The 10,865-nt window shown below is 43.1% G+C and overlaps 1 protein-coding gene across 1 annotated transcript in view; it reads right to left on the minus strand.

Moving 5' to 3' along the window:
• Window position 1: 1 nt before the first annotated feature.
• Window positions 2–10,865, minus strand: part of LOC109923054 (growth/differentiation factor 5-like) — a gene marked incomplete at its 3' end in the record, with an annotated part of 19,786 nt that continues 8,922 nt past the window's right edge. The window contains exon 2 of the mRNA XM_020523097.2: window positions 2–693. Coding sequence (XP_020378686.2) covers window positions 2–693 — 692 coding nt within the window. The remainder of the gene's footprint in view (window positions 694–10,865) is intronic.

The raw sequence follows: 10,865 nt of genomic DNA on the forward strand, positions 1-10,865 counted from the left end.
GTTCTAAATGAGACCGAAGAGGAAAGTCACAAACTCCTTCACAGTGATAGGCTTCATAGTCCAATGGAGCAATGATCCAGTCATCCCAGCCCATCTCCTTGAAGTTCACATGGAGAGGTCTTCTAGTGCACCTTGGCTTGGCCTTCTTGCCTTTTGCTTGTCGGGATGTGTGAGGGGCCCTTCTCTTCCTCCTCTGGTTGAACAGGAATTCATAAACAGTTTTGTCATCCTGGCCCGATCTGGCTTTGACTTCGTTGAAGAACAGGTCCCGTTTTTTGGTCCTACCTGACACCAGCAGAAGAGCTTTCTCTTTGGTTTGGCGATCTGCCCTGCCAAAACCCAAGCTTCTTAAATCCACTGCTCTTCCTCTGACCAAGGCCTCCAGCTCGATGCAAAGTTGAGTCAACGGCTGCTCCTTCCGGTACGTTTTGAAGAGTTTCCAAACGTTAAAGACTTCCCATTTGGGTGCATCCAAAAGATCAACAGAGCAAGAATCAAGTACAATTGGCTTCTGCCTGTCTATGGGGCACTTGGATATTCGGAGGTTGTACACAGTTCCTGGAACTCGTGCCCGCCTTGGATCTGCTGACCGTGTTCGCAGGATCCGTAGCTCAGCTCCCAGCAAACCTTCCTTTTCCATGGAACTGATGTTGAAGATATACTTCTGTTTCCGCACGTGCGTGTGGCGTTCATCTGAGAAAAGGAGAAATGAATCAGACACTCAAAATGCACAAGGAATATCATTCACATGAGAAATGCAAAATGTAAACAGTACAGAGGTGATGTTACCGAACAACTAGCTTGGAGATAATAATAGTGAGATCAAATCCCACCTGAACATTTTGAGATTTTGAATCTTTCAGTTTAAATTTACCTTAAAAAAAAACAAACAACTATTGACTTTTGAAAGGGAATTGGATAAAATCTTGTAAAGGAAACAGGTTTGCAGGGCTATGGACAAAGGATAGAGGAGTGGAATTAATTGTTTCAATCTGTCAAAGAGATGGCACTGGTTTAATGGGCCAAACGGTATCCTTGTGCACTGTACAATTCTATGATTCCATCCCAATACAACCAGGTTTGAAGCCAAAGGATTGTATTTTAAATTGTCGTTAGTGCTGAAATACACTACATAAAGAAGAACAATATATACGTATTGAGGGTGTCAGCCTTGGCTCTGTGGAGAGACTGTCACTTCAGAATCACAGAGTTGTTTCAGTGCAGAGAGATGCCATTTGCGCCATCATGTCTGAACCAGCTCTCTGAGCATTTTAACTTGTTGTCAATCTCCTGCTTTTTGCCGTAACCCTGTGCATTATTTCAACTTCAAATATTACCTTGAATGCTTGAATTGAGTCTTCAGGGTTCAGGGTTTACCCTGTGCTCAGAAACTCAATGATTTAATCTACACTAGAAGCCACGATGAGGAGGAGCCGGAGTTAGACTGGGGTGGACAGTGTCAGAAGGTCACACGGCACCAGGTTACAGTCCAACAGGTTTATTTGAAATCACAAGCTTTGGAAGCGCTGCCCCTTCATTGGGTGAAGGAGGCGTTTGGACTATAACCTGGTGTCCTCTGATTTTTGAGCTTAATCTACACTAGGACTTCAATGCTTCAATATCAGGGCCAGCATCTACACAGAGGAAAACTTTAGCAAATACTAAGTCTTTTGGGTGAATGTAAGAGTTTCTAAGTCAATATCTGGTTGTTAAGAAGTTCTCTTTGTGCCCTTGCAGATGATCCAGTCACCATCTCTTTGCTGTTTGCGGGTCATGATTAGTGTACACAAATTGTCTGCCACATGTTTCTCAGCTGCAACAGAAGCAAAAGTTTCAAAAGTGCTTGGGAATGCACTGAGCACGTTTAAACTGCCATACGAATGCGAATCCTCCAATGTGTAAGAAATCAACAATTAGAAATGGGAAAAGTGACATTTATAATGCATTAGAAAGCATTTTTGGGTCTGTTCCTATCTATGTGCACCAACACTGGCACTACGTTATCGATCAAGTCATGAACAAAATATGCAGGAAAGCAAGAAAACCAGCAGTGAGGAAAAACAGAAAAGGGTGAAGAGATGGTGAAAAGCTCAGTAAAATTATACTAACTCAACCCACAAACTCATACATATTGAAAAACACAGTTTCTATATACAAGCATATGAATTAGGAGCAGGCTCATAAGACCATAAGATACAGGAGCAGAATGAGGCTACTCAGCCCATCAAGTCTGCTCCATCCTGTAACCCCGTGACCCATTTCTATAAACAACCCAATAAGAATTTTGATGCGAAAATAATTATTTGGAAAACTGACTTAAAACACGAGAACGTGGGGAATGTGGGAGTACTGCATCACATACCAACACAAGAGTTAAGAGGAGCAGGCCATTTGGCCCCTCAAAGAATACTTCTTACTTAATGTACTCCATTTGCTTTCACACAATCTGGAACTCTCTTGCAAAAAGATGTTCAGATTGGGTATCAACTGAAAACCTCAAATAGGAAAGTGGTGGACTTTGTTACACAAGATGATTAAAGGACATGAGACAAAACCGCCCTGTGGGAAGTCCTCGGATACTACTGAACAACGCAAAGGGCATGAAGACTCTTCATTTCTATGCTTTTTGGCTCTGTGCTCGATGACTGATTGTTCCTGGGTGCGTATCATTGAACCATACAGTCATGCAGACAGAAGGTGGAAATTCAATCCATCATGTCTGTGCAAGCAGTAAGTGACACTTTCAGATTTGCAACAGTCAATCTTAATAACTGTGAATGTGTTGCTGTTCTAGGTTGTAACCATTGTATGGATCCAGGAGTGCCTACACCTTCACTCACTTCATCAGTTAGGACTTCTGCTGAGGCAACACTTAGCCTGGACAGAAAATTCACTCTAATGGTATTGTACAGGCATTGGCTCGAACAGGGTTATTCCCTTACCAGCAATGACTGGAAATAAGGTGGTTGTTGCATGCATAACCTAAGTGTGAAGTTAGGCTAAACTTCTGTAAGCCACAATCGGATAAGACTTAACATGATCAAGTGGCACAGAATGCTCAAGGGGCTGAATGGCCTACTTCTGTTACTAGTTGTTGTTTTTATTTAATTATTCAGTGCTGGGATATAAAGGAACCAGCGGAGAATTAAAACTTATGACCAAGACTAAAATGGTTAACTAAACCCTTACAACGGAGAACACTTCTGCATTGTGCACCATGGTGCCACGATTCCCAGTGGTTTAATACTACAGGAAGCTTTCCTTCCCCTGACAAATTACTCTGAATGAAACTACACAGTTTTCTGTAAAACAAAGTGACACCCCTTTGATACTGACTGCAATCATCCCTTGGTAATGAGACTGCAATTTCACAGACACAACATCAGTGATAATGCTCGCAGTCTGAAATTCATTGGTTTCTTTCTTTGTTTCGTATCATTGCACATACTTTCTCCTCTTTGGGGGATAGAGTGGAAGAGTTGGACAGATCAGCAGGCTGATTATCAACCCAGGAAAACTGCTCCTATGGCCAACAAGTTCTGGACTGAACTTTAGCTCAGAGTTACTGGCTCAGAGGCAGTGGCGCCACCTACTGAACCACAAGACCACTATCCCACTGTCTGTCAGTACAACTGAGGCAATCTATATGCATTACATCATTCTGCAATCATGAATAAATACACGGGAATCAAAACCGATAGCACACTGTGAGGACGTCACCAACCACAGGAACAAACCAAAGGAACAATGTAGAGTGCACTGCATTGTGTGGGGCAATATTGAGCATTGTGTGCAGGCCAGGTCTTCTCTTCTGTTCTTTGACTCTTGGGGATTACAATCCCCAAAAATGTCCCCATTAAGACGTTTGCCACATGTGGTAAGCCACAATTCGTAGTCTTCATGCAATGATCTGTTACCATGGGAATGCCAGGCACTTATCATATTTCTACAATTACTTCGGTTTTCTTCACCAGCAACACAGTGTTCATGCTATACCATGAATTCTAAAACAAGGCCATTGAAACATTCAACTCTTACATGTAGCTCTCCTCTTCAAGTCAACAAAGCAATCTTTTTGTACATTTTACCTCCTTGCCTATTTTAAGATTTGTAAGAATCATTCTAACTTTCTTTTCCAAAGCACCAAAACTGGATTTCTGAACGTGCTTTAGCCCCTTGTTCCAATGATGTACAGCTTTTGCAGTTCCTCAATTGTTTTTTTTATGCTTTAGCTGAGTTCCTCCCTGACCTGTTTGAACTTTGATGCTGTGAGTGCTGGGGTGTCTTGACTGTTCATCTCAGCATCTCAACTCAACAAACACAATCCTTGGAAATCTGATAATAATTTGGTAGGAACTGAGGAGGAGGTCACTCATGGCCCCCGAGCCTTTTCCACTAATCAATTAGGCCCAGGCTAATCTGTATCTTAACCCTATCTATCTACCTTCGCTCTATAACTTTTTATAGTCTTACCCAATAAAAACCAACAATCTCTTTTCTGACATTTACAATTGTCGCCCAGCTTCAACTGTTGTTGTAGTAGAAAGCTTCTAATTCACTGCCCTTTGTGTGAAGAATGTATTGACATTGATAACAATGACTTGGACATAGTGGTGCCCCAATGTGTCTCCTGTCCTTGTCCTTCTAGGGGTACAGGTCATTTACTAAGAGGGTATTTTTCTTAAACTGGAAAAAAAGAGTTATTATACAAGGACAACAGTGTTTGTCATTTGCATCCAGCTTCGAAAAGTCAGTAAGGAATCAAACCCAATCTCTGAAAGGACTTACATTAAACCAGTTTCTAGGCAAGACTCCAAACTAAGCTAAGAGGGTAATAAGTGAGGCATTATGAACTGAGGAGAGGATAAACTTATTCACCCAGAGCGCTGTGACTCCTGGCAATTCTCTACCCCACGGGACTGTGACTATCAGTCATGTGTGTCCATGCAAGTCTCAATCAATTGAATTTTGGGCACTGTGCTAATCAGGGGAAGACCATAAGACACAGGAGCAGAAATTAGGCCATTCGGCCCATTGAGTCTGCTCCGCCATTCAATCATGGCTGATAAGTTTCTCAACCCCATTCTCCCACTTTCTCCCTGTAACCCTTGATTCCCTCGATAATCAAGAACCTATATATCTCAGTCTTAAATGTACTCAATGACCTGGCCTCCACAGCCTTCTGTAGCAGTGAATTGGGGAAATGGGGATAGGATGAGAAAGTCAAGCTGATGTAAAAGGCTATACCATAAATGATGAACCAGGTAACAATCAGTCAAAAGGAATTGCTCCTGCTCTTATTTCTGCCTCGGTATTGTGGGTTCAATACCTCACTCCCTTTCTCTGTGGTTTATGGGCTTAAAATTCCTTTCTGTAATGTTTGTAATGTAGTGGCTCCCACACTCATATGAAAGTTAAAATGAGCACTTTTTTCCACTCAAATGATGCAAACAAGCTAACCAATCACTCAACAAAATATTAACCCCTTTGTAAGCCCTTTCAGAGATTGGGTTAGATTCCTTGCTGACTTTTCGAAGCTGGATGCAAATGACAAACACTGTCTTCCTTTTATAATAAACTATTTTTTTTTCAGTTTAAGAAAAATACCCTCTTAGTAAATGACCTGTACCCCTAGAAGGACAAGGACAGGAGACACATTGGGAGCACCACTATGTCCAGGTCATTGTTATCAATGTCAATACATTCTTCACACAAAGGGCAGTGAATTAGAATCCCTTTGTGTATCAGACTTGCTGATCATCAGATTTATCCTTCAATTTACAAACCCAAAACTTCATGCAAAACTCACTTGCATACAGGGTGCCCTGGACAATCAGTGGACATCACACTGAACACTAACAGTAGGATAAGACCAGAAGAGAAGGGAACAAACAGTAGGCCCTTTTGCCCCCTTGAACCTACTCCCCTATTCAATAGAACCATGGCTGATCCAACATTACCTCTCATCCACTGGGAAGAGGCATTGGCTGAAATCTAGGAACTGACCTCCTGTCTGACTGCTTTAGTTGTGATGCACTGCTGGGTCAGGGTGAGATTAAATAACACCAACTTCTTGCCTTTCAGGAACTATTGGTGTCACTGACCCACAAAAATAGCTATTGTAACAGATGATTAAAAGAATATTCAAAGTGGCAAATTTTACCAAGTGTCTAAGAAAGGCACTATTACAACAACCACGGGGAATTTCAACATGTAAGTGGACTGGGAAAATCAGATTGGTAGTGGATCTCAAGTAAAGGAATTTGTGGAATGTCTACAAAATGGTCTTTTGGAGCAGTTTGTGATTAAGCCCACTAGGGAACAGGCAATTCTGATTTGGTGATGTATAATGAGGCAGACTTGATTTGGGAGCCTAAAGGCAAGGATCCCCTAGGGGGCAGTGACCACAAAATGACACAATTCACCCTATAGGTTAAGAAGGAGAAGCTGGAAGCAGATCTTATAGAAACATATAAAATTATGAAGGGAATAGATAAGATAGAAGTAGAGAGGATGTTTCCACTGGCAGGTGAAGCTAGGACAAGAGGGCATAGCCTCAAGATTAGAGGGAGCAGATTTCGGACTGAACTGAGAAGGAATTTCTTCACCCAGAGGGTTGTTAATCTATGGAATCCCTTGCCCAGTGAAGTAGTTGACGCTACTTCAGTAAATGTTTTTTAAAAAAAAGTAGACTTTTTTTGAACAATAAAGGAATTAAGGGATACGGTGAGAACGCGGGTAAGTGGATCTGAGTCCATGAAAGGATCAGCCATGATCTTATTGAATGGCGGAGCAGGCTCGAAGGGCCAGACGGCCTACTCCTGCTCCTGGTTCTTATGTTCTTATGATCTTATGTAACAGTCTTACAACTGAGTAAACGGAACTACAAAGACATGAGGGTGGAGCTGGCCAGAGTTGATTGGAAAGGGGGAGCCTAGCAGGGAAGATGGTGGAGCAGCAAAGGCAGGTGTTTCTGGGGGTAACCCAGGAGGCATAGCAGAAATACATCCCAATGAAGGACATACATACTAAGGGGAGGACAAGGCAAGCAAGGCTGGCAAGAAAAGTCAGGGACAGCATAAAAGCAAACGAAAAAGCAAACAAGGTGGTGAAGATTAGTGGGGAGCTAGAAGATTGAAAATCCTTCAAAAACTGCAGAAAAGCACTAAAAAAAGGCAAAAAAGTGGGGAAGCAATGGTCTAGTGGTATTATCATTACACTATTTATCCAGAAATTCAACTAATGTTCAGGGGACCTGGGTTCAAATCCTGCCACAGCAGATAGTAGAATTTGAATTCAATTTTTAAAAAAAAGTCTTTAATTGAGAGTGTAAGGATGACCATGAAGCCATTGTTGATTGTTGGAAAAATCCACCTGGTTCACTGATGTCCTTTAGGGAAGGAAATCTGCCATCCTTACCTGGTCTGGCCTACATGTGACTCCAGACCCGCAGCAATGTGGTTGACTCTCAATTTCCATCCATGAGGCGCTGTGGGCCATCAACAGCGGCAGAATTGTACCCCAGCACAATCTATAACCTCATGGCCCGGCATATCCCCCACTCAACCATTACCATCAAGCCAGGAAATCAGCGTTGGTTCAATGGAGAGTGCAGGAGGGCATGTCAGGAGCAGCACCAGGCAGCACCTAAAAATGGGTGGTGTCCTAGGAGTCCTAGTTCAGGATTCTCTTAAGGTTAGCATGTAAGTTCAGTTGGCACTTAGGAAGACAAATGCAATGTTAGCGTTCATTTAAAATACTAAAATACAACAGCTGAATGTATTGCTGAAGCTGTATAAGGCTCTGGTCAGACTGCATTTGTGAGCAATTTTGGGCCCCAAACCTAAGGAAGGATGTGCTGGCCTTGGAGGGATACAGAGGAGGTTTACAAGAAGAGGACTTGGTTGGGGGGGTGGTCTGTAGTCAATGGAGTTTAGAAGGATGATGAGGAGATATGATTGAAAGTTACAGAATATTGAGAGCCTGAGTAGAGTGGACGTGGAGAAGATGTTTCCACGAGTAGGAGAGACTAAGGTCCAAGGGCACAGCCTCAGAGTGAAGGGAGACCCTTTAGAACTGAGATGTGAAGGAAATTCTTCAGCCAGAGGGTGGTGAATCTGTGCAACTCATTGCTGCAGAATGTTGCGTAGGCCAAGTCATTGAGTGTATTTAAGACAGAGATAGATAGGTTCTTGATTAGTAACGGGATCAAGGGTTATGGGCAGAATGGGAGTGCAAAACGTATTAGCCATGATCCAATGGTGGAACAGATTCGATGGGCTGAATTTCTAGTTCTACTCCTATATCTTATGGTCTAAAGGAGGGACAAAAGCAAAGAAACAAAGGGTTTTATGGAAGGAATTCTGGAGCTTCGGGGCTCAGTCGCCTGAACACACGGCCACCAATAATGGAGTAATTAAAACTAGGGTTGCTCAAGAGGTCAGAATCATTAGCACAGGAAAGTTGTAAGCCAGGAGGACTTACACAGATACAAAGGGATGCGGTCATGAAGAGATTTGAAAATCAGAACAATTATTGTAAAAATGAGGCATCATTAAGCCAGGAGTCAGAGTTTATGTGACACATGGCAAGTTCTGGAGTTTTAATATGACCGGTGATAAGTGTGCTGGTGCTGCAGAGGCTGTGGGAATTACTTTCAATGCTTCCCTTGTTGTATTTCCATTGGGCAATTGTGGGCAGTATATACTACACTGGTTGCATTCAGTTCCCAAAGAACACAAAAGCCAATGTTATTCCCGCTCCCATTGTTTCAACTGAAATAGTTCAAAACAGATCAATGGCTAAAGTGACAACACTAGCGATCTGCATGGATCAATCCCGCAACATGAAGAACATCTGAACTTTTCACTCACAGGTAGTTGAGTGTAACAACACAACAGTGATGTTTAGCAAGCAATGTCAGTGTGCAAATGTGTCAGGTACACCCTCCCCTCTTGCTGCTATTTTAACACTTACACATTTGCAAGAAACAGCTTTTATCATAGAATCCCTGCAGTGTAGAAACAGGCCCAACAAGTCCACACCGACCCTCAGAGCATCCCACCCAGACCCATCCCCTTATAAACATACCTAATCTACACATCCCTGAACACTACGGGCAATTTAGCATGGCCAATCCACCTAGCCTGCACATCTTTGGGCTGTGGGAGGAAACCGGAGCACCCAGAGGAAACCCACACAGACACAGGGAGAATGTGCAAACTCCACACGGACAGTTGCCTGAGGGTGGAAACAAAACCAGGTCCCTGGCACTGTGAGGCAGCAGTGCTAACCACTGTGCCACCGTGCCACCCTAAAACCTCTATATAAATAGCAGGGGGAACTGATACCAGAATTCAGTGTAATTTTCAGATCACTGTGAGTGATGTCTTTCTCATAGGAAAGTTCCTTATTAGCATTCACTGCCAAGGATCACACATTAAGACTTTGGGACTGACTTGGTACTGCTGCTCAGTATTCTAAAAGTGGCCTCATCAATATCCTGTACAACTGCAACATGACGTCCCAACACCTATACTCAACGTTCTGACCGATGAAGGCAAGCGTGTCAAATGCCTTCTTTACCATCCTTTCTATCTGTGGCACCACTTTTAAGGAACTATGCATCTGCATCCCTAGGCTTCTCTGTTTAACAATACTCCCCAGGGCCCTACCATTAACTGTGTTAAGTCCTGCCCTGTTTATCTTACCAAAATGCAACACCTCACATTTATCCAATTTCAACCCCATCTGCTACTCCTCGGCCCATTGGCCCAGCTGGTCAAAATCCCATTGTAATCTTAGACAGCCTTCTTCACTGTCCACTGTACCACCAATCTAGATATCATCTGCAAACAGGCTGGCGCTGGTTTCACCTGAGGGGGGGAGGTTGAGAAGAAGAGTCCTTCATGGTCACCACAGCTCATGTGGGAATTGACTCTTCATTGCTGGTGTCATTCTATATTGCAAGCTAACCATCCAGTCAACTGATCTAACCAGCCCCCACTGCTAGGAGTCCAGTGGAGACTTAAGTCATCTGCATGGCCTCAGTGGGGGATTTCCTCACAAACCCACCCTACTGACAGGGATGAAGGCATTGCCTTGATTATAGTGTCCCTGGCGGCCAGGCTGAGAGGTGAGGTGGCAACAAAGCCCAGCAGCCAATACCTGATGAGGTTACACTGAAGGATTAATGATTGCAACATAATTGCTCCAAGCTTATTGGATGATAAATCCACAGTTGATTGCCAGGAAATAACAGTCAGCATGTAACATAAATAGGTATTATACACAAGGTACTAAAATTTCCTGAAATCTGTTCTTATAAAAATAAACCAGCTACAGTGCAGTCCACTGAGCCTTCAGGTCAGGAAGGCCCCTCCTACATCACTGCCACTACATACATCTATGAAAGCCAGGAGGTACACTGCTGCACGCTGACAGGAAAATAACTTTGAAGTTATGAATATGCACTCTCTCTTGTTCCATCCAAGGTGGGAGATATCTTATGGTCTTATCTCACTTTCCATCAAGCCAGCATTAATGACCAAGCCTTCAGTGGCAAAGCTCTGGACCCTAAGCCCTCCTTATGCCTTCGGGCATCTTTCTCTGCCTTAGAAAGAGCTTAAAATTTGAAGGATTTTTTTTTACTAACTTTTGGTCACTTGTCCTGCTTAGGGTTTTAATCTATTTGAGAGGCGATGTTTGAGGGGAACAGGAGATGAACTTGTCTTCCAAGAACCTCAGGTTCTGTTTGTGCCATTTACGTTTTATTGGATGATAACATGAAATAACAGCAACTGAACCAGGAGTCAAATCCACACACACAACCCCTCACGCACAGCCTCACACACACAACCCCTCAC

This window comes from Rhincodon typus, chromosome 19 (genome assembly GCF_021869965.1).
Source record: "Rhincodon typus isolate 14 chromosome 19, sRhiTyp1.1, whole genome shotgun sequence".
Taxonomy (NCBI): Eukaryota; Metazoa; Chordata; class Chondrichthyes; order Orectolobiformes; family Rhincodontidae; genus Rhincodon; species Rhincodon typus.